The following is a 23120-nucleotide window of genomic DNA, read 5'->3' as shown; positions in this document are numbered from 1 at the left end:
TTGGGGAAAATATTGCAAAACAGAAGTACTCTTTCCTTTTTCTTTTTTACTTTGTATTGAGGTACAGTTATACACACAGTCAAGTGCACAGATTTTAAATGTATAGCTTGGTGAATTTAGAACATTTTCATTGGAATCCCTCTCAGCCAATCCTCTCTCTGTAAAGGTCATCACCAATTGGTTTTTAACACCATAGAACTTTCCATAAATGATGTCATTCAGTACATAGTATGGCTTCCTTTGCTCAATATTATGTCTGTGATATTCATTCATGTTCTTGTAAGTAGTGATATATTCTTTTTTCATTGCTCTATTGCTTTGTTTTCCACTGTATAGGCATACCACAATTTATTTATCCATTTCCCTCTTGATGGACATCTGGAATTTATCCACCATTTTGGTAATAATGAATAATTAATGTTAGGAACATTCTTATACATGTCTTTTAGGGAACACATGCATTCATTTCTGTTGGGACTATGGCTAGGAGTGGCATTGTTGGTCCTAGAGTATATATATGCATTTTTAGCTTTAGTTAATATTAACAGTTTCCCTAGTGGTTGTACCAGTTTACATTCCCACCAGCAAAGTAAGAGAGGTCTACTGTTCTATTTCCTTTCCAGTACTTTGTATTATCAGTCTTTTAAATCTTAGCCTTCAGACAGAAATAAATTTGAGAATTAAGAAGGGAATGTGAGGGACTTACCTGGTGGTCCAGTGGTTAAGAATCTGCCTTCCAATGTAGAGAACGTGGGTTGGATCCCTGGTCGGGGAACTAAAATCCCACATGCCGTGGGGCAACTAAGCCTGCGTGCGCTAGAGTCCATGCACCGCAACTAGAGAGAGAAGCCTGTGCACCACAGCAAAAGATCCCATGTGCCACAAATAAGACCCGACACAGCCAAATGAATAAATAACTAAATAAATATTTTTTTAAAAAAGAAGGGGATATGATAACAGTTACTGGGTTAATGAAAATAACAAAATCCACTAGAGAGAAAGAAAAACCATTATTATTTGATTAATATTGAAGAAATAAAAATTATTATCAAGTTTGTCAGAAGTTAGATATTTGGGCGAGTGTGTTTCGGTTAGGAGAGTCTGGAAGTCAGAGGAGAACAGGTGAGGCAGTTGCTCAAATGCAAATAGACTCTGAACTATCGCTGAGAACTTTGCTTTTTATTATTATTATTTTTTTTTTTTTGGCTGCACTGCACAGCCTGTGGGATCTTAGTTCCCTGACCAGGGATTGAACCTGGGCCCTTGGCAGTGAGAAAACAGAGTCCTAACCACTGGACCGCCAGGGAATTCCCCCAAGAACTTTGACGTGATCTCATATTAAAGGCCATGTATCTCTGACAGTCTTTGTCCATCCATAGCTGGGCAATATGCCCCAGAAGCCGGCCGTATGTGTGGGAACAGACTGTGGGAGGATCCAAGGTTGGAGGCCAGCAGGAAGGAAGAGAGATACAAGCAGGGAGGTTCTATAGCAAGGCTGGTTCAGTCAGTGACCATGGGGTCCAGGGGTGGTGAAGGAAGCAAGATGTGGATGAGGCTGGTGGACTAGAGAGCTCTCCAGCACCAGCGCCAGCAGCCTAACTGTCTCAGACTGTTTGGGCTGCCATAGCAGAATGCCACAGACTGGGTGGCTTATGAACAGAAATTCATTTCTCACAGTTCTAGAGGCTGGGAAGTCCAAGTTCAAAGCGCTGGCAGATTCGGTGTCCGGTGACGGCCCATTCATAAATGGCTGTATTCTGAGTCCTCACATGGCGGAAGGGGTGAGGGAACTCTCTGGGGGCTCTTTTATGAGGCTACGAATGCCATTGATGAGGGCTCCACCCTCATGACCTAATCACCTCCCAAAGGCTCCACCCCCTAATACTGTCACATTAGGGATTAGGTTTCAACATATGAATTTTGGGAGGATACATTCAGTCTATAGCACTAGCCAAGTGAGTGTTATCTTTTGCCTGAACTAGTGCAGTTTGCTCTTTGCTGCTCTTGCCAGAACATTTGTGGCTCCTCGCCGTTTCATTCTTCTCATAAAACCCACAGTATTTGAAAGGCAGTTCCAATAGTGGTTGGAATTGTGGTTCAGCTTCAATGATACGGGCTCAAGTTGTCAGCCGTCCAGAATCTCCTTCTTTGGGAGTATATACTCCTGTATTTCTTGATTTGTTTTTGTAATGAGTATGTATTATTTTCCTATTATTTGCCTGATATGCCATTGCCCATCATAAACATATCTCCGTGTTTGAACATATACATGCATTTATATACCTACACACACACTGAAAAAAGCAGGGCCACTAGCACCAAACCGCTAATAGAGGAGCCCTTGGCAGTGGGAGGGAATGTGGGGGCAGGATGCTTATTGTGTCTTATAACTTTTATACCTTCCTTTCGTTTGAATATTTTTCTAGGAGTATATGTTACTTTCAGAACAAAACTAAACTGAGATAAAATATTCCTACCCTTAAACCAGCGGTTGTCAACCTGGGCTGCATGTGAAGCATTTTGAAAATAGTGAGGCTCAGACCCCACCTGGACCACTCTGGCTCTGGTCTTTTGTAAAACTTCTCAGAGCAGCAGAATGTGTGACCAGGCTTGAAACCTGCTGCGTTAGATTTAATGATTCCATGTTTAGTAATTTAGCCTAAAAAATCAGATGTGGGTAAAGCTTCAAGAATTTTCATTTCTGTGTTATTATGATATGTTTTAAAGGTTATAAATCTAAACCTTCTATTCTTCAATGGAATATTACGTATATACTTTTAAAATCATATTTTTGAAGACTATGACATGGGAATGTAGTCCTGATGTAGGATACAAAACTATCAATGTATACGGTGTGATCATGCAACATTAGGGAAGAAAATGCTAATGAGTGGAAGACAGTCCCTGGGATATGGGATTATGGGCTATATTTTTTAACAATTTTTTTAGGACTTTAAAAAATTGAGGTGTAGTTGATTTACAATATGGTATAAGTTTCAGGTGTACAACATAGTGAGTCAATTTTTAAAGATTATACTCCATTTATAGTTATTATAAAATATTCGTTCTAAAGCAACTATACTCCAATAAAAAAATAAAATAAAGGCAATTTGGCAGGAATAAAGATAGATAAATGGATAAATGGACAGAATAGAAAGTCCAGAAATAAACCAACACTTCCATAGGCAATTGATTTTCATTTCAAGTCTTTTCCCCACATATTGCTAAAATAATTGGCTGTCCATACATAAAAAATCAACTCCTATTTTATGTAATACTCAAATGTTAATATAAGATGGATAATATACTTAAATATACATACTAAAACTATAAAGCTTCTAGAAGAAAATGAAAAAAAATATTCACTATATTCCCTGTGCTTTACAATATATCCTTGTAGCTTATTTACTTTATACATAGTAATTTGTACCTCTTAGTTCCCTGCCCCTATCTTGCCCTCCTCCAATTCCCTCTCCCCACTGGTAACCATTAGTTGTTTCCCTCTATCTGTGAGTCTATTTCTGTTTTGTTATATTCATTCATTTGTTTTATTTTTTAGATTCTACATATAAATGATAATATACAGTATTTGTCTTTCTCTATCTGACTTATTGCACTAAGCATAATACCCTCTAGGTCCATCCATGTTGTTGCAAATGGCAGAATTTCATTCTTTTTTCTGGCTGAAGAGTATTCAATTGTGTATATAAATATACCACATCTTCTTTATCCATTCATCTGTTGATAGACGTTTAGGTTGCTTCCATGTCTTGGTTATTGTAAATTGTGCTGCTATGAACATTGGGGAGCATGTACCCTTTAGAATTAGTGTTTTTGTTTTCTTTGGATATATACTCAGGAGTGGAATTGCTGGATCATATGGTAGTTCTATTTTTAGCTTTTTGAGTAACCTGCATACTGTTTTCCACAGTGTCTGCACCAATTTACATTCTTACCAACCCTATAGGGTTCCCTTTTCTCCACATCCTCGCCAACATTTATTTGTGGTCTTTTTGGTGATAGCCATTCTGACAGGTGTGAGGCCATCTCTCATTGTGGTTTTGATTTGCATTTCCCTGATGATCAGTGTTGTTGAGCATCTTTCATGTTTCTGTTGGCCATCTGTGTGTCTTCTTCGGAAAAATGTCTATTCAGGTCTTCTGCTCATTTTTAAATCCACTTGTTTGTTTTTGAATTGAGTTGTATGAGCCGTTTACCTATTTTGGATATTAACCCCTTATCAGTCATATCATTTACAAATATTTTCTCCCATTCAGTAGGTCCTCTTTTCGTTTTGTGGATGGTTTCCTTTGCTGTGCAAAAGCTTTTACATTAGGTCATATTTGTTTATTTCTGCTTTTTGTTTCCTTTGCTTTAGGAGACAGATCTTTATTCTTTTCGTATTTTCTAACTGCCCAACAATGAACATGCATTATTTTTAACAGGGGTCGAGAGGGGGTAAAAACAAACAAACAAAACACCAAAAACCAAAACAAACACACAAAAAAGACGAAAAAATCCACGCGCTATATTGTTGTCGTTTTAAAGAAATAAAAGGAAAACCCGACAACCTAGAAAGGGAACTTGGTCTCTACCTCCTCTCCATGACAGGGGCTCTAGATAATTCTGTCTTCAGACATCTCTGCCTCCATGCCTCCTGTCCTCACCCCTTGCGGCTCTTCCAGCCCACGCTGCCCCTTCTCTGTCCTCCCCTCGGTCAGGACTTCCTTTTCCAGGTGGTCATCCCCGGGACACACCTCATACTCGTTGAGGTGGGGAGGATGAGTGGTGAGGCTGTTGGGGGAGGCCGTCCGGGACTGGGCTCCCGGGCCTGCCCTCTCTGCTGGGGGAGCGCCGCAGGCGGGGACGCGGTCCCCGGTCCCACAGCGCCAGGTGCGCGTGTTGGGCGAGGGGACCGGCGTTCGTGCGCGCGGAGGGAGGGCACGGAGACTCCGGCCGCCCCCGCGGACCCCGCGCCTCCCCGGCGCCCCGAGCCCCGCAGCCCCGGGGGAAGCGCAGAGGCGACCGAGGACGCGGCGCGCCTCTCCCTCCCGCCCGGCCCAGGCCCCGCGCTCGGGCGTCTCCGGTCCTCTGGCTCCGCCCCGCGGTCACCGGGCCAGCTGCAGCCGAGCGGCCGGGTTGGGAGGCGCGGCTCTGTCCCCGGGTCTCCTGCGAAGCTGGGTGTCCACACGCGCCCTGGCCACCTGCCACTCCGGCCACCCCGTGTCGGTGCCACAGGTGAAGGCGAAAGTGCCTGGGGCAGGTGCCCACTTCTGTCCCTTAACCTTCATCTTTATCAGCCTGGGACTTGCTGCCCTTCCAGGACTTTCTGGCCACTTTTAGCTTGGAGTATCTGACTCAGGTGGGACAGGAGTTTCTCAGAGCCCGAGGCTCCTTAACTGGGGAGGGAGGATCAGTCAGCTAACAGACACAGGGATGCCGTGTTCCGTCTCAGGCACTGATGGTGAGGGGCCCACAGAGGTGAGGGGTGGTGGCCATTCCCCTTGACCAGTGCCTGAACCACCCACCTTTTGGGGAAGGTGCTTTGTATCTTCCTTTTCTTGGAAAAAGTATTGGGAAACTTAGGGCACTGCTCGTGTCCGCATGCCCACCCTTGAACTCTGCAACTTTCTCTCTCAGGGAGGACTAGAGCTGCACTGGGAGCCCCCATGTGTTGGGGCAGCAGAGCCGGTGGTGACTCTGGTCCAGGTCATCTGAAGCCACCCTTGTCCGGTGCCCCACTGCTGTGTCTCACAGTCTCCTTTGACAAAGGAGAGAAACTGGGCCATTATCATTATACCCACCCTACAGAGGGAAAAACGGAGGAAGGGAATAAATGGCAGAGCCAGACCCAGAACTCAGACCTCCTGGTTCTTAGTCCAGTGCTCTCCCCTGCCCACCTTGCCTTGCAGGTGGTGGAAGGGGAGTGTGCCAGCCTCTGATGGACTAGCTTGGAGGAGAGAAGCTGCCCTAGGCCTGGAGTATCTTGCTAGGTGATAGAGAAGGGAGCTAATGGGACCAGCCCTCCCTATCTCCCACTCTCTAGCTCTCTCCAGGGGTCCTAGGTGAGATGGCTTCCCACAGCAGCCAAGACTTCTCTGCTAAACTGGCACTGACCTAGCTCCCTTCGCATCCCCAATCTCATCCTTCCCAGGAGGGCACACGGATGCCCCTCACACCCCACACCCTCCCACACATGCATACACCCTTGAAAAACACAACACAGGGAGTCTTCCCAGGCCCAGAACAGGAGTACAAATGCAGGCCTGTGTATCATGTGTTAAATACTTAAAGATTATAAACCAAGCTAACCAATATGTTCTATTATCCAAACTTGACAAAATATAACTTCATTATGACCTGAAAGGTCAGGTTCGAATTTAGAATTTCCAGACTCCTCCAAGCTCCTCGCCAGTGTAGGGAGACCTGGCACTAGGCCAACAGCAGATCCTCATTTCTGTCATGGGTGGGACTGCTCACACTGGTGGGCAGTTAACCCTTGACAGGGTGTGCCTGGAAAAGATACCTGCTCTGTGGCCTAGAAGCCAGTTGGTCAGGAATTCCGTCCACCCCACAGATCTGCAGCCCTGTGGGAGGGGCGCTGTCAGAGGAAAGCCAGAACCAGACCTTTCAAAGCTGAGGGCCCTGACAGGGGCACCTCTTGTCTGGACTTAAGGATGGCCCTCTTCCTACTCTACATTCTACCTGCCTTTCTCTTTGGAAGTTCAAAGTTAGGGTAGAAGACTAATTCAGAGTTTCCTGACCCAGTGTGTGATGGGTCTGGGGGCCACAGAAGCAGGAGAGGTGTTAGTAGAAGCTTAGTGGAAACTTAGTGGAAAGTTCTCTCATAGGGGCTCTGTGGGGTGGAGGGGTCTTGAAAGAGCCCCTGGGGGCACTGTTACCTGGCAGTGAGGAGGCACCAGCAGAGTGCCTCCCCCAGACCACCTGGGCCGTTTCTGGGAGTGGTTGGGACACCTGGGTCTCCCAGAAAAGGGGGTTTCCTGGCCCAGTGAGTGTTCTCTGAAGAGTACAGGTGAACAGTGGTTGGATACACTGCTGATAAATGGTGTCTGTGCTCTCATTTCTCACTGCTGAGCTGGGAGCCAGCCACTGAAGATTCTCGGGGGCCTGATACTCTGAGTGAACAGTGGATGCAGCCAGCCACTCACCAGGTGGGTTCAGGATGTGCCTGAATGGGTCCTTTCAGGAGACCCAGGTGCCCACTTGAGGCTACTTGATGAATCTCACTACCTCCATCCTGCATACAGGGACTCTAAAGCCAACTCTCCTCCCCATTCTCTCTCCTTCTGGCTCCTGTCCAGACCCTTCCAATTTCTTCTTCCACCTACAGCCTCCCCATAGTCCAGCCCACCCATCATTCTGAGAGGCCTCTCATGTTAGGAACCAGCAAGGCCCAGCATCCCCAGTGCCCTGGCATCCTGGGGCACAGTAAAAACACTTTGGACTTACCCATACGAAAGCACCCTTCCAAATACTTTGGGGCCTGGAAGCATCTTCCAGCAACCTGAGGATTTGGTACCGTGTGATGACATATGTTAATGAGACATGGGTAGTCTCATTAACCCCAACTCCTAGGGCCAAGCTCACCCTGCCCCAGAGCCCCATGCTGAGCTGACTCTGGTGTGTTGGGGATCTCAAGAGCTCTCAGTGACCCCTCTCTGCATGGGGGCAGGTGAGGAGAGGATGAGGCAAGAATCAGGGTGGATCAGTCCCTGAACTTTTCAGGCCAGGTGGCTGGGTTAAGAGTCTGTACCGGGGGCTTCCCTGGTGGCACAGTGGTTAAGAATCCGCCTGCCAATGCAGGGGACATAGGTTCAAGCCCTGGCCCGGGAAGATTACCGCAGAGCAAGTAAGCCCCGTGTGCCACAACTACTGAGCCTGCGCTCTAGAGCCCACGAGCCACAACTACTGAGCCCACATGCCTAGAGCCCGTGCTCCACAACAAGAGGAGCCACCGCAGTGAGAAGCCCGCGCCCCGCAACGAAGAGTAGCCCCCACTTGCCGCAACTAGAGAAAGCCCGCACACGGCAACAAAGACCCAACGCAGCCAAAAATAAATAAATAAAAATATAATCTGATCCTGCCTGCAATCTATTCTGAGTCCATATGCGGGGAAATTCTAAAAAAGAAAGTCTGTACCAGGAATAGGTGAGCAAGACTTAGCCCAGAGCAGCCTGTGAGGGTCCCTCTGAAGTCTCTGCTGCCCTCCCTGACCACCCAAGGGGCACAGAGACAGGTCCCAGGGGGAGAGCACTAAGCCCCACCTCCTTTTCTGCCCATGCGGGAACCAGAGGGTCTCTGAAGGGGGAAGTCACTTGTGCAGTGGGCCCTTTCCAGGAAGAGGGCATCATTAAGCTAATGACCAGCCACGAGGGGCCCCCTGAGCTTTCCCTAAAGAGGATCCCAGGCAATGTGACCAGGGATCTTTAAGGTGCCTGTGAAGAAGGGGAATAGTAGGGCCTTTGTGGGACAGGCCGAAACCAGCGGACTTGAAGTCAGGCATCAACACCTTTGCATCCTGAGCAGGCGCTGGTCGGACCCCGAGGGTATCCCCACCACTGCCCCGATGCTGCTTTCCTACTCCCTGTAGCAGAGCCCGTGGGAAACCCACTCACAGCCACCTGGGCTGCATGCCGTTGGGGAGCAGGGAGGTGGGTGTCTCCAGCTTCAGGGGATCAGATCCGGACCCTGTCCTCCAGGAGAGGAAGTGAGGTGTCCCCTGAGAGCTGCAAATCAGCACATAATGACTCCGCCCAAACCCCTGCACTAGGAGATGACCAAACTCTAGCACAGCTTCCAGCAGCCTGTGTCCCTAGGATGACCCCAGTCCCCTGAGATGCCTGCCTGAGAAAGCTCCACACTGCCAGCAGAATTCACTGCTTGTTCTAGCCAACACCTGACACAGGGCCCTGACTTCCTTTTCTTAGAGCAGGGCCTGTGTGTGCAGTGCGGTGGGCTGAGGGGCTAGGAGACAACAAATGAAATCAGGAGCCTGGACATACATTCTCCTCTGAGACACAAAAGAAGCCAAATGCAGGACCACGGAGTCCCTGAACAGAAAGGCAAGGCACTTGACCAAGATCAGAACAGCTTTGGAATAACAGAGCTGGGACCTGAACTCAGCCAAGGCCGTGCGGGAGGGGGAGAAATGCAGCTCGCCCTGTTCTCCCATCCCTTCTAGTCCCTCCCCCCTCCCCCCTTCCCTTGAAAAGTCACTGAGGGGGTGAGAGGGTGAGCACAGACCTGACCGAGGATGCTGGGGGTGGGGGCAGCTTCTGTGCCAGAGGGGGACAGGGACCACACAGTTTTCTGCCTGGTTAAGGAGTTTGGGTTTTCCCCTGAGGCGCTCAGAAGCAATGGATGTATTTGAAGCAGGTACGAGGTGCCATATTTCTCTTTTAAAATATCACCCTGAAAGCCAGCATTAGAATGGAAGTGACTGGAGGCTCCAAGGATACTGCAATAGTCCAGGCGAAAGTTGATAAGGGCCCAGCCTAAGCTAGGTGCAATCACGAGAAGGGGTCAGAGAGACACTGAGGCAGAACTGACAGGAGGTGAGGATTCAGGGAGAGAGATGACATTGGGTCTTTAGCCCAGGTGAGTGGGGAGCTATGGGCCTTCACTGGGCTTGAGCGCACGTGTTTTTCAATGAATGGTCACAGGCCAAAGTTTGGGACAGTCTTTACTGGAGTTTGGAATGTCATAGCAATTCACCTTAATCAGAGGCAGACTGGTAAAATGAGCAGCAGTGGTGGCGGACCCCCCGCGGGGGGCATCCAGCCTACACGAGGAATCCTGCTCGCCCGCAAGCAGTACACAGGCACACGCACACACTCTTCTACTCAAACCAACACTCTCATGAGTGCTCGCTCACTCCGGGTGGGTCAGAGGCCAGGCGCCCTTCCTGCCCTGTCTGCTCTGGGGGATCCACTGAGCTGAGACTGAAGGAAACCACTTGAGGACCAGGGACGAAGGAGCTGCAGGCGTTTTGCAGTTTTGGAGAAGGGGATCCAGGAGGATAGGAGAAATTACCAGGGCCAAGCAAAGGGAGCCCCTCTGGGCCAGGGCAGGGGGAGAAGATGCTGGAGATGGGGCATGGGAGGGACGGGGGTGGGAGAAAAGGCCATCCCCTCTCCTTCACTCGCTCCAACCTCACAGCTGGGGCCAGAGTCCTGGGCATGGGAATCCTGGGGAACGTCGAGGGGTCCCCTGTGTCCTAGGAAGGCACTGAAATGGGGAACAGATCCTGGAGGGCCTGGAGTCTCCCCCAAGTACCCCAGGGGGTAAGGAAGGGGTTGACAGAGCAAGGAGGGTCTTACATGCTGGTTGTCTGGGGCAACAAGACTGGGGAAGCACGAATACTGCTTCCCACCCCAAACAAGGGGTGGGTGATGGGCTGAGATGCAGCCCCTCTGGCCGGCAGAGGGGAGAGGGCCAGAGCCAGGGCTTCCCCTTTGGTCTCCAGGGCAGTGAGTGGGAGAGCCTGGCCTCGCCCATGTGTCCGTGGAGGGGTGGGGGCAGGAGGGGGGACCGGGGCCTCCTGCCCCTGGGGCCTGGGCTACCAGAGCACGGCTCCGTCCAGGTTCCCGTAGCCTGGCTCGGCCCGCAGCCGCCAGTATGTGTTGTTAGTCACCCACCACTCCTTCCCGCTGCTGTCTGTCTGCCGCCTGGGGGGAAGGGGGCCATGGAAGAAGAGGGGTGAACATCCAGCACTGAGGCCGGGGTCCCGAGATGCTGCCGGCCCCACTCGAAGCAGGAAGGGGCTAGTGGGGAGGAGGAGGGGGGCCTGGGTTGCAGAGAGACCTGGAGAGGGGGGCAGAGGCACCTGAAAAAGCGAGCCTGGTGGACAATGTTGTTCTCCTCCATCACTTTGCGCCTGTCTCGCTGAAGCTGCTCAATCCTTCTCTTCTGGGCCTCGGCGGCCTGTATGTTCCCCTCCTCCAGGTACCTGAGCATCCAGACGGCAGTCAGCGGAACTGCCCACTCTCAGAGGCCCCCAAATCCAAGGCTGCTGTGCCTGCCCAGTTCTGCCCCCAAACGGGTCCCATCTCCCCGAGGCAACTCAAGGAAGGAAGGACATAGTCCCAGGTCTGCGTGGAAACCCATGTGGGGAGGGAGGAGCCCGGAGCTTCCGGAGCGGCACCCGCCTGGCACTGACCTCTGGTCTGGCCGGAGCCGCGTGTCTGTGGAAGGCAGGGACCGCTTCAGCTCTGCCGTCAGCTCATTCAGCTCCAAAGCAAACTGAGTGAAGCCGAAGTTTCGCTCATAGTTTGGGGGCATTGAGTCTAGGGGGAAGGCAGGGGGCTGGGGCAGGTGGGCTGTGCACAGCTGCCCTCGCCTCTGCCCAGCCCACCCCAAGCGCCCCACTTACTGGGTTTCCAGATGCACTGACCGCCCGGCGGGGGTCCCCGGTACAGGCCCTCGGGCCACTTCCCAAAGAGTCGGTGGAGGACGCGGCCGCTTCGGCTGAACACGGCACCCTGCACCTCATGGATGTTGGAGCTCCAGTACTTGGCCTGGGGTGGGGGGTGGGACAGAGGGCTTAGGGAGGTGTCCCCTCCTCTTCCCCGGGGCGAGCTGCTGGGATGGACAGGTGGGGCAGGGAGGCCACCCACCTTGCAGAAGGTGATCTTGCAGTGGCAGGAGCTGTCCTGCGTGTTCCGGATGAGCACCTCCCCGTAGTGCTCAATCCAGCGCTGGCCACTCAGGATGTTGTGAATGCAGGACGTCACCTTGTTCCACTCAAAGTGGTCCCCAAACCTGAGAGAGACAGAGCATGGCAGGGGGCAGCTGGCCAGCCCTGGGGAACAAGTGCCACCTGAGCCGGGGAATGCCTGTCTCATCAGAGCAGGTCATGCGGGTCTGGGAAAGGAACCCTGGGGTCCTGGTTCCAGCTCATGGTCCTTCCATGAAGGACGACGTATTTATAAAGCAAAGCAGCCTTCACAGAAAGTATTCAACTAACACGTCTCCATCTGTTGAGAAAGCTCCAGAGGGCCTAAGTCACAGGGGTAAAAACATAGACGGGTCCATGTCCTTGGGATATATGTCTGCTCACATATATCAGCCTGTTTACTCCCCACTTCTGTCGAATATTACTTATTACTCTTTTTTTTTTATTATTACTCTTATTTTATAGACGAGCAGACTCAAGGCTCTGATGCGTCAAGTCTTTCTGCCGCTTGTCTAATTAAGTAGCAGAACCAAGACTCCCACCCAGGACTTCTGACCCTGAAGTCCAGGGTCTTCCCCACCCCTGCACTGGCCTCTGGTTGCAGTTCCCCACCTATAACATGGCTAGATGAGGGTGCTTCAAATGTGGTTTGTGAGCAGTCCTGAAATCACTTTAGAATCACTTTAGGCTTGTGTGCGTGTGTGTGTGTGTGAATGGGTTACTGTGCACTGACTTGAAGTCTCAAATGCATTCCTTACTGTGAGTCATGGTCAAAAAGTGCGAAAGCCACTTGATCAGATGACCCTGATGAGCCCTTCCAGCTCTAAGACTTTTCACCTTTCTTTACTGACAACTGCTGTTAACCCAGGTATAAATGTACAGACACTGCCCCACCCTGAGCAGCTTCAGACCAGGCCTCTCTCTCCTGTCCCTCCCACCTCCCCATCCCAGCCTGGGGAGGATGGCCTGTAGGCTGGGCCTGTGCCTACACTCACCTGGGCAGGCTCACATTGACCATCCCCACAGGCACAATCTCCAGGGATTTGCCCCAGAACTTGTTCTTCCACTTCATGTCTGGAGTTGGGTGGGGGAAGGAGAACGACTGCAGAGATAAGACCAGAGAGTGTTCCAGCCCCTCCCCCATCTGCGCTTCACCCCCAGCCCCACCCTTTACCTTGCCAGAATATGAAGTTCTCAGACTCTGCATGGCACGCCGAGATGGGGGGGTGGTGGGAGACCTTGATGAGCAAGGAAGTCTTCTAGAGGCTGCTTGTGAGGACCCTGGGGTCTGCTCCTGACCCCAGGCCCCCAACATCCCTCACCCCCATCCCCAGTTCCCCTGGGAACCAGAAGACCAGTTAGTTCCAGGTCTCTTGTCTAGGTGTCCTTGGCCACCACCCAAATTCCATCTCCCTCTCCTTTCCCACGAGGCCCCTATGTTCTCCCTTCTCCCTCCCTCCCCTCTAGGGCCCTCCTTGCCGACCCTGTGCATGGTGCCCTCCAGAGATCCTGCCCAAGTCCTCTAGCAGTGACAGGTGGGGCCTCCACCCATGCCCTGCCTGAAAGCCAGCCCTCCCATGAGGACCCTCTTCCCTAATCACCTTCTCCCCCAAAGCGGATTACCACCCTGCAGCAATCTCCACAACACACCCTTGGAAAAACTCGGCCTTGCCCTCATTAGAACAGCTCCCCATCTGGAACCTTGAACTCAGGGATCCCACAGCCTGCCCTCCTTGCCTCTCCCCATCCCCTGGCGCCCACCATTGCCTGACTGTTCCCTACAAATTGCAATAGTAAGCATGTCACTCTACTGCTTAAAACTCTCCCGTGACTACCCGTGGCCTTCAGGATTTAAAAACCAAGCAACCAATAGAGCTGAATAACCTCCTATGAGCTTCCACAATCCCAGCTCTAGAACATGGTACAGTAACTCCTTGTTTGAAGTCCCTCTCCCCAAGGAGCGGGGAGCTCCTCCCTTGACGGCCCGACTGTCGGGTGTTCTCGCCCACGCCCTGGCCCCTTGAAGCCCGGCTGTTCCCCGGCCTTGGCCACATGGCTGCCCCGACCAGCCCACTTCTTCCAGGGCCTCACCTGCTCACTGATGAAGCGGAAACCTCGGTCAGGCCGCTCGCACTCGTAGGTCTCCCCCAGGACAGGGTTGAAGGGCTTGCAGCCCGCCCGGTGGTACGTGGAGGAGTAGGCTGACACTGCGAAGGCTGCCATGTACACCTGCAGGGGGCGGGGCGCCGGGGGATCAGAGGAGATGCCGCCCCGCCACCACCCTACCATGAGCCAGGACGGGGCCTGGGGTGGGCCCGGTAGACCGGATCCTGGGAGGTGGCGGCAGCCTGGGCGGGGGCTGGGCGGACCCACCATGCGCTCGCAGGGGTCGGTGGTCTGGCTGGCCTGGTCCAGAAGGCTGCTGTACTCCAGCTCCTCACAGAGCCGCTGCAGGGTGCTGAGTGGCTCGTTGAGCTGCACGGGCATCGACACCTTGGACAGGTCCTTGCCGATGTTGTTCCACAGGATGTTCCACAGGCTCACGTCGGCCCCGGGCCCACTGGCCGCAGGTAGGCATCGGCGGCGGGGTGGTCCCACGGCTCCTCCTGGAACACAATCCCGGGGCCAACCCGCCTGTCACTCTGCCTTGGGCACCTCGCATCCAGGCCCATGGCCTCCCGAGCTCCTGAGGTGCTCCTAGGTCTGCTCGCTCCCAGGCCCCAGGCTCGACTCACTATGGGGCAGGCGGCTAGGGGCTAATTCTTTTTTTGGGGGGGTGGTGGGGAGTGGTTAATTCTTGATGAGCTCCTGGGGATTTAGGTGAGCATCAGAGTTAAGAACCAGAGGACAGTTCCCACTGTTGGAAACAGAAACCCTGCACCCCAGAAGCCCTTCCTGAGTCTCACCCTTGGCTTCTGCTCCGTTTTATAAGCACAGAAACCAATGTCAAAATTACTTAGCCCAGGGCTTCCCTGGTGGCGCAGTGGTTGAGAGTCCACCTGCCGATGCAGGGGATGCAGGTTCGTGCCCTGGTCTGGGAAGATCCCACATGCCGCGGAGCGGCTGGGCCCGTGGGCCATGGCCACTGAGCCTGCACGTCCGGAGCCTGTGCTCCACAACGGGAGAGGCCACAACAGTGAGAGGCCCGCGTACCGCAAAAAAAAATAAAATAAAACAAATAAAATTATTCAGCCCATTTCATAGATGAGGAAACAGGCTCCAAGAAGGAAAATGACACGTACAAAGCCACACTGCTAAAAAGCAGGCCCTTCTGCCTATCAGGCCCATGCAAGCCTTCGCAGAAGCCCAGGGTGGAGACTAGCCCCAGGCTGAGCCTGCCCCACCCCCAGGGCCACCCCTGGAGCACAGTCACAGCTTAGCCTTACTCACCCCCAGGGTCACCCCTGGAGTCAGCACCCGAAGCCATTAGCCCACCAGTACTACAAGGGACTACTTCCCAAGGGGCCTGGGCCTGGACGAACCCCATTGCTGTGCCCACCTCCTGCCCTCCCTCCTGCCCGTCTGGCTGGCACCTTTCTGACAGCACTCAGCTCCCCTGAGGTCGAGCACCTCCTCGGACAGGCTGGTGGTGACTTCACTGGTGCACGACTCCTCCTCCTCTGAGCCCTGGGCCAGGGACAGATGAGAGGCTGGGCAGACTAGGCCTCCCCCAGGCAGCTGGACAGTGCCCAGGGCCTGGCAAGAATCTGCCCAGCTAGCCCTTTGGTGGGAAGGGGAAGAGAATATATTTGGGAGGGTCTGAGCCCTAAGACACTGCCCTGGGAGGCCTGGAATCATGGTGTGCCCTGCCACCTTGGGAGGGAGAGGGCCTGGCCTTACAACTAGCAGGGAGACAGCTCAGGGACTTGGCGGGACACTGAGGGAAGGGAAGCTGGGGATTACTGGGATTCAGGGTCAGGAGGGTGAGCGTCAAGGGAGTGCTAAGGCTGAAACGAGGTCACAGAGAGATGACGGGGTGCAGCTGAGACAGCAGTTTCAGTAGAACCCATGGGGATGGAGCACATCAAACTGGAAGAAGGGTCCCCAGCAGAGATTTCTAAGCAGGGCCACACAAACCCAGCAGATCTGGACGTGTTCCCAGAGAAGTGGCCGAGGTGGTTAGAAAAGACTTGGGAATCTACAGATTCCAGTCTCCCGGGACCGCACCCCTCTATTCCCAGGGTCCCTCCTCTCTCACTACCAGCTTCCCCGCTCCCTCACCTCATTCTCAGAAGAGCTGGCAGAGAGGAGAACCTCACAGGCATCAAAGAACTCTGTGTGGGAATCAGCGAGGGAAAGGACGCTGCTCTGGGACAGCTGAGGGGTCAGCTCTCGCCCCTTCATGTACAGAGCTTCTTGCTGTGGGAGCGGGACAGGTGTCAGGCCCAAGGCCCAGCCGGGAGAGTCAGGCAGGGCTCCCCTGGCCTGACAGCTCCCTTGTGAGGGAAGTGTGACCGGGGACTTTCACTATCTGAGTCTGAGACCTGCTGAGCAGGAGAAGATGCAGAGGGGAGCGAGTGTAGTGGGGTACGAAGGCCTGGTGGAAAGATCCCGGCCTGGAAGTGAGGAGACACGGGTTCCATAATAACTGCCTGGGCACTGACTCTGAGCCTGGCTCCAAGCCCTTGGCGTGTATCAACTCCATCAATCCCAGCACTCACCCTACCAGGTAGGTGCAATTATTACCCCCACTTTGAAGATTAGGACACTGAGGCTCTGGGTCATGAAGCCAGCACACAGTGGAGCCAGATTCAAATCCATGTAGTACGGGAGCCTGGGCCCATCAATTAGATCCTCTGAGTCTCAGCTTCCTCATCTGTGAACTTGAGGGTAAGAATCACTGCCTCACGGGACTCTGACTTAAAAGCAAAAGCACTCTGCACGCTGTTAAGAAATGACCCAGATGTGGCTGCTGCCCGTGTTCCGTGAAAGGGGCTGGAGTTTCAGGTCTGAACGCCAACCACGCCTTCACTTCTGCTGAGAAAGAAGGCCCAGAGGAATGGTCCCCACAGCCCACCCTGGCTCCCACCTCCTCGGGGTTGAGGGAGCTGAAGGAGTCTGCAGTGGTGTCGGAGGACACGGACAGCGAGTGGAGGCGCCTCGGGCCGGCTGCGGCCTCAGAGACCTGCAGGGAGAGGGTGAGGGCACAGGTGCCGGGACGGGGCGGGTGAAGCCCTCCCCAGCCTGCCGGGCACAGCCTGCCTCCTCCAACCTCCCTTCCCGGCCCAGGTCCGGGACCACCCCCAGGCCTGCAGTCCTCGGGGCTCAGGCCCGCTCCTCCCACTGGCCACCCTGCCCCCAGCCTCACCCCCAGCCTGGACGGCTCCGAACCCTGGTGCAGGTCCCTCAGTCGGTCCCGTTCAGTGGTGAGGGCGGCCAGGACACTGCTGAGCGAGCTGTGCACTGTGGGGGCAGGCCGGCCATCAGACTCCCCTCCTCTCCCTCTCCCTCTCCCCGCCTGCCCCCAGCCACCCCCAGGGCGTGCACTCACCCTTCTGAGCCAGGGCCCAGAAACTGCGCTGTACGTGGGCATAGTCTGGGGGTGGCAGCCCGCGGGGGCCCGAGGGGTCCCGGGACTCCAGGTAGCGAGATAGGTTGGGAACAGAGCCGTGGAGACGACCCACCTGTAGGCGAAGGGGAGGGGTTGAAGGGTGCAGCCTCCTTCAGAGCCTCCCACCGAGCATCTCGGGGTCCACACCCCACCTCACCCGCCCGATGCTGTCGTCCTTGGCAAAGCTCTGTGTGCACCACATGCGGCTGGTCCGCTTCCCCTTCTTGGGTCTCTCGGTCGTCACCGAGGCCTGGCAAGTCGAGGTGAGGGAGTTTCAGTCCCAGGGTGGGGAAGACCACCAAAGCCGGGAGAGAGGTAGACGGTCATGAAGGAGGACGCAGAGACACCAGCATCCCGGAGGCAGAAGACCGACAGCCTGGCAGCCGCCTGGGCACAGGAGGAAGGGGTCGCTCCAAAGGGGCAGAAAGACAACCATGAGGCGGTCTGGACACGGTGGGGAGGGGCAACGGGGAGATGGTGGCTCTCCAGGAAACCGCAGCATATAAGGGGGACTGGGGACCTGTCCGGGGAAGTGATGGAGATGAAGACAGCAAGAGCGGAGATAGCCCTGGGCGGGCCCCTGCCTCCTCCCCTGGACCTTACCTGGTGTGTGGGGATAACAGGGGCTGAGGGGATCCGGGGCAGGGACTCCAGGCTCTGGAGGAGTCTGTGGAGTTCCTGGAGCTTCCCCTGACACTCAGAGAGCTCTGCGGGAAGGATGAATGAGGAAGTCCCTCTCCCAACACTGGCCAGGCCCCCCAGAGTCTGTCCGTTAGCTTCCCTTCCTCCTCCAAAGACTTCCCCGGCAGCCACGGAAATGCCGACACTGGCTGCCCTCCCCCACTCACGAGCCCAAAGCAGTTCCCAGCTCCCACCCTTTGGTCTGGCCTCACGGAAGCGCCCGTACCCCAATCTGCACTCTGTTCCCAGACCACACCTTACCTCGGCCACCTCCACACAGGCCAGGGGGCTCCCACTCTTGCTCTCCCCCCTTGGTTTGCATTTCCCTCTCCCAGGCCAGCATCGCAGCCTGCAACTCCAGGAATCCGGTTCTAGTGCACACCCCTTCCCTGGCACTACTCCTCAGGACCCCTCCCTGCGTTGGCATTCTGGATCTTCTTTTTCATGAGTCCTGGCCCTGTGTCCGGGTCTGTCTATATGCCTAGAGCACGAGCCCCATCATTCTCTGTAAGCCTGAGGCTCCCCAGGGCAGGGCCCTAGGAGACCTGATCAGCCTAGAGACGGAGGCTGTCTCCCCCATCAGACTGGGGCTCCCAGAGGCAGGGATGGAGGTAACATTTTCTCCTCCTTGTGCCTGCTGACGCCACCTAGATGCAATAGCATGGGCCCTTCCCACGGAGGCGCAGTGCCAGGGGCCCCTCACCATGAGAACAGCGGTCTAACCCATCACTGTCCCTCAGCCAGGAAGACACCTTCTCCCGAGGTCCAACCCCTGGCAGAGCCGAGGCACTACCCGCTGCCGGAAGCTGGGCACCAGGAACCTGTGGGGTGAGTCAAGGGTCAGCAAGGTGCCTGCCTCCCTGAGTCTCATCCTGAATCCCCACATCACCTGTCGCTGCCCCAGGGCCCATCTTACCTTCCGGTGAGTGGTGCTGGGCAGCAGGCTTCGGGGCACATCCAGGTGCTGGGCCAGGCGGTGGGCACGCAGCTGAGCCACCCAGCTCTGGAACAGGTCCTGTGATTTGATCTGCAGAGGTGATGGAGAAGGGGAGGGATGCATGAAAGGAAGGATTGCTTTCTAGAGGCAAGAAGTTGGGGCTCTGGTCCGCAGGCAGGCAGGGTCTCTCCCTATAGCACACAGCTTGTGCAAAGGTCCCTTGCGGGGAGGCAGAAACAGCTTCTGCAGGTCTCCAAGCCTTCAGCTCTGTTCCTGTTCACACAACAGCCAACAGGGCCAGTTTGCCATTGGCTATTGTACATGGTAGGAACTCCCTTCTGGTCAAACTCAGACAGACCCTCGGCCCCTGTCCCTCTCTCCTGCGTGCCCCAGTGCCTCTGACAGGCTGGGGACCAAGCCACCACCTGGCTCCCAGGGATGTCACCTTGAGGTGGTAGATGTTGTCTTCAGTGTCAAGGTCAATGCGCTGGGCCTTTTTGTTGATGGACATGACCGACAGTCGGACATCAATGGAGCCATGGAGCTTCCCCTTGGTGATCTGGGGTGGAGAGATCGGAGGGGGAAAGGGGGACTGGTTTTAGGCCACCAGGGCCACCATCACTGAGGTCACGCTAGGCTCGAGGGCCAGGCAGCAGGTTCACCCTCATGCCCAAGTCACAGTATCAGCAGGACTTGTCAGTCGTCCTCCTGCGCACAGGACACCCCGCTATGCCAAGTCACAATCTGAGCTCTAGGCAGTCACAGAGTAAGGAAAACTTTTCCCACCCTCAGGAATCTGCGAGGCTGAGAAAGGAGCACCTTCTTGGAGAGAGCCTGGGTGTCTAGGCCTTTAGTTCCTTGTTCCTGCAAGAGCGGAGGACAAGGACGAGGATGATAAAGCTCCCATGTCTTGGGTACTTATTTTATGCCTGGCACTGTCCTGAGAGCCCTCACCAAGACAAAGACTCTATAAATGGGTGGCTGCACTCTCTCCACCATAGAAGTGAGGAGCTGAGGCCCAGGGAGGTAACCTGCCCAAGAGCCCACACCCAATAACTGGTGTCCCTGGGATTCAGACCCTGCTCTGGGGGATTCCAGAAGCCCCCTGCCCGCGCACGGCACTCTGGGGCCAAAGTCCTCCCTCATCCCCCAGCCGAGGCCCTGACTCACATCTTGCCGAGTCGTTCCGTAGTGAAGGATCCCATCCTCGAGCACAAAGTATCTCTGTGACGTTGCCCAGAAGGGACAGGGCCCGGGGGGCAGAGAGGAAAGGGTGTGGGGAGAGAGCAACCATACAGAAGTTTCTTCTGACACACAAACAGACTGTACCCCCCGGCAACCCCACACATCCCCGTCCGGCGCCCCCATCCGGCCCCTCCCCTTGTCCTGCCTCCTTACCTTGTGCCAGCCCTTCAGAGGCCACTTCCTCTTCTTGAGCAGGTGGCCTTCCTGCCTCTCAGGCATGATACCCTCTGCCCCCAGCCGGCCCCGAGGCTCCTCCACTACCTCCCACAGCTCGGAGGCCTGCAGTCCAGGACAGAGTTGGGGAGCGGCCGGTGAAGCGACCACCTCTGCCTTTTTCCCCTGTGGGCCAAGCTCGGCGCGCCCACTGCCTACTCCCCACCCTCAGACCTGCTGGGCACTGCTGGGCTTGGCGGACTGTGTGCTCTCAGCCAGGGAGGGAGGGTCCCGCTCTTGGAAGTCCATGGGGAAGGGAGTGGCCACTCCCTGCTGAGGACGTAGAGAAGTGTGGAAGGGGAAAGATGTCACCTTGTCCTGAGGGGGCCCTTGAAGCAGAAAGAGACCCTGTTAGCACAGACTCGGCTATCACCTTCCCCACCTCCAGCCGCTCTTGCACCCTCTGGGATGAGAGCCCCCGAGCACATCTTCCGCTCACCTGCCACACCTCTCCCAAGCCTGTCCCCACCCCACTCTGGGCAGGTCTCAGCGCCCGCTGCCCAGAGAGGTGGAGCGCGCAGCAGGCAGGCCGGTGCCAAAAGAAAACCTCGAAAAGTCAGCCCTGCCCCACCTTAGGCACTCACACATTCCCCAGCTCCAGGAAACACCCCATGCTTTCTCTGGAGGATTCCCTGGGGGTAATCAGAGGTGAGGCAGGGGAGTGAAGGAAGAGGCCCCAGAATAGGACAGAGGGATCCAGAGACTAGACATGTGAGATCTCAACCCAGCTCCTCTTCCACCAGGATCCCTGAGCCCAGCACCACGGCATGGAGGCTCCTCTGCCATCATCCCTTTACAGAGCCCCCCAACCTCTTGACCCCAGCTCCCCACCAATTGGCCTCCATATCCTCTAGTTCCTGGGCTCCCATTTTTCTGCCTGAGGAAACTGAGGCCTGAGACAGCCCGCATTTTCCCCTGTGCCTCCCATCAATCGCCCCCCTAGGATGCCCACTTCGGACCCTCTGTCCCCCCGTCCCCCAAGCCTCCTTTCTTTCATCCCCATCCCTGGGGCTCCTAAGAAGTGCCATCCACCTGGAGAGAGCGGGGGACGAGCCATTGGAGACACATGCCGAGGACCGCACAGGTCCCGCAGCAGTGCCCACAGGCACCCTTGGCACCAGCCCTGGCCATCCTGGCTCCACGGGGAGATCAATAATGCATGAGGCTCTGTGTGTGTGAGATGGGGGAGGGGACTGGAGGGGCAAGGTTGGCCTGAAGCTGGGGAAGCAGCCCAGATCTTCCGGTGGAGCTGAGGCCAGGAGGGGACAGGGACGTGGTGGGGTGTGGATGGCCAGGAGGTCAGGGCAGAGGGGCCCATGCTACCAGAGGCTGACCTGGGGGGAAAACTCCTACATTCAGCCATTGAAAGTTAACAAACTCTTCCAGCGTTTTGGGTGTCTCTGTGCCCTTTTCCTGGCTCCGTGGGATCCTGGCCCCTCATTGCTTGCGGGTGGAGGGGAGGCTCTATTAGTAGAGGGTGCAGGTCGAGGTGAGCCAGGTGGGTGCCCCCTTTCCACCTCCATTCCCGCCCTCATCTCTGGAAGAGCAGACCCACCAGCTTCAGGTGAATGTCCCCTTCTTGGGGAATGTCAGCTGATGCCAGCGCGGCCCCCTTACCCCGGGGTCCATGGACACCAGTGCTCCTTGGCCCGCGCACCGCTCCGCCTCTGTCACCGTCTCCGAGCCGCCAGCTCCCTGCTCACGGAGCTGAGCAGTGGCGGCAGCTGCAGCAGGAACCAGGAAGGAAGGAGACGTCGGAGCCTCCCCTCTAGCCGGATCTCCCCACCTCCTTCTCCCCCGGCCCCTCCTCCAGCCAAACTCCGGGCAGCCGCTCAGCTCTGCCCCCCTGCTCCCCGGAGGACTCAGGGCTGAGCCGACTCCCCAGCGCCCAGAAAGCTTGGGAGTGGGAGCAGAGTCCCCAGTGGGCACAGTTCCAGATAGATCACAGAGGACTAGGGAGCTGCTGGCCCCAAGCTAGTGCTGGTAAAAAATTTGCTCACACTAGCATGGCCTTGACCGCAATTAGTACCCAAGGCCATTTCCTTATTAACCCCTGCCTCTCAGTTTTACATCTGAAAGTAGATGGTGGAATTTGGAGCCAGCAAAGCTTTCAGGTTGACAGAAAGGGAGGGATGCCCCCATGGAACCACAGCTGACAGTGCCAAAGGCAGTCAGCAGGGCATAGTTCAAGAGGGCCACAGTGAGGCTGTCACTGGGGGTGATGCCCCACCAGGTCAGGACCCATGGGGGCCGGAAGCACCTATGTGGTAAGACACCCCCCACCCCCCCAGCCTACCGAGTCTTTGGATGGGGGGCAGGTCTGGGGCAGTAACCACCTGGCTGTTAAAAGGCTAGCTGGAGCCAACTCTGGTACCCTTGGCCTCCCTTTCTGAATACCTTTGCCCTTCTGCTGCTCAATTCTAATTAAAAGTTACCTCTTGAGAAAGGGCTAGAATTCATTCAAATGAACATGAACTGGACTGACAGCTTTAAGTGCAGTGCAGCCACTTTCTGGAAAGAAGTGGGTTTAATGCTGTGGCTTCAGGCAACGCCAGCAGGCGAAGGATGCAATTCGAGGCTGTTCTTTGATTCCTAATATGACATAGGCCACTTCCCCAACCAGCTGTCCCATGGGCCTTGGCTTACACATCTCTCAGGAGATGCCTGCTCTCTGTTCCATTCAGAACCTCAGCAGTCCCTGCCACCCCAGGAGGGCGTTGTTAGCACCTGGCAGGGTTCTGGGAGTCAGGGAGAGCACTGGGCAGCACTGGCCAGACCAGCTCTGGCATCCAGGAGCC

General features: G+C 55.1%; 1 protein-coding gene across 7 annotated transcripts; it reads right to left on the bottom strand.

Annotated features, from left to right (window-relative positions):
* Positions 1 to 9695: 9695 nt before the first annotated feature.
* Positions 9696 to 22078, bottom strand: OSBPL7 (oxysterol binding protein like 7). Of its 7 annotated transcripts, none has more exons than XR_003791981.1 (23): positions 21940 to 22078; positions 20497 to 20651; positions 20263 to 20388; positions 20035 to 20088; positions 19310 to 19423; positions 18844 to 18954; positions 18631 to 18748; positions 17850 to 17953; positions 17404 to 17496; positions 17187 to 17319; positions 17004 to 17098; positions 16725 to 16820; positions 15917 to 16054; positions 15229 to 15322; positions 14069 to 14301; positions 13787 to 13924; positions 12870 to 12933; positions 12691 to 12769; positions 11637 to 11781; positions 11393 to 11537; positions 11180 to 11262; positions 10847 to 10969; positions 9696 to 10688 (listed from the first exon to the last, which is right to left on the bottom strand). XR_003791981.1 is itself a non-coding variant. In XM_029212212.1 (23 exons), the coding sequence occupies exons 2-23, from the start codon at positions 20569 to 20571 to the stop codon at positions 10580 to 10582; spliced, it is 2514 nt and encodes an 837-aa protein (XP_029068045.1). In that variant the 5' UTR covers positions 20572 to 20651; positions 21940 to 22078; the 3' UTR covers positions 9696 to 10579. The 7 variants fall into 7 exon arrangements, 6 of the variants coding, with proteins under 6 accessions (XP_029068045.1, XP_029068044.1, XP_029068046.1 ...); XM_029212212.1 differs by having other exon boundaries at positions 11180 to 11306; XM_029212211.1 differs by having other exon boundaries at positions 11180 to 11306; positions 16725 to 17098.
* Positions 22079 to 23120: the final 1042 nt, after the last annotated feature.

This window comes from Monodon monoceros, unplaced genomic scaffold (assembly GCF_005190385.1).
Source record: "Monodon monoceros isolate NGI ecotype Baffin Bay Population unplaced genomic scaffold, NGI_Narwhal_1 Super_Scaffold_9, whole genome shotgun sequence".
Lineage (NCBI taxonomy): Eukaryota > Metazoa > Chordata > Mammalia > Artiodactyla > Monodontidae > Monodon > Monodon monoceros.
Note: the sequence above shows the minus strand (reverse complement) of the source record. Positions and strands in the feature narration are given on the sequence as shown.

Coding starts and splice junctions, on each gene's coding strand:
- OSBPL7 (XM_029212209.1), bottom strand. CDS start 20,571: ATGGACTTCCAAGAGCGGGACCCTCCCTCCCTGGCTGAGAGCACACAG. Junction 20,389..20,496: donor AGCCCAGCAGTGCCCAGCAG/GTCTGAGGGTGG, acceptor CCTGGACTGCAG/GCCTCCGAGCTGTGGGAGGT. Junction 17,099..17,186: donor CTGGGCCCTGGCTCAGAAGG/GTGAGTGCACGC, acceptor CTGCCCCCACAG/TGCACAGCTCGCTCAGCAGT.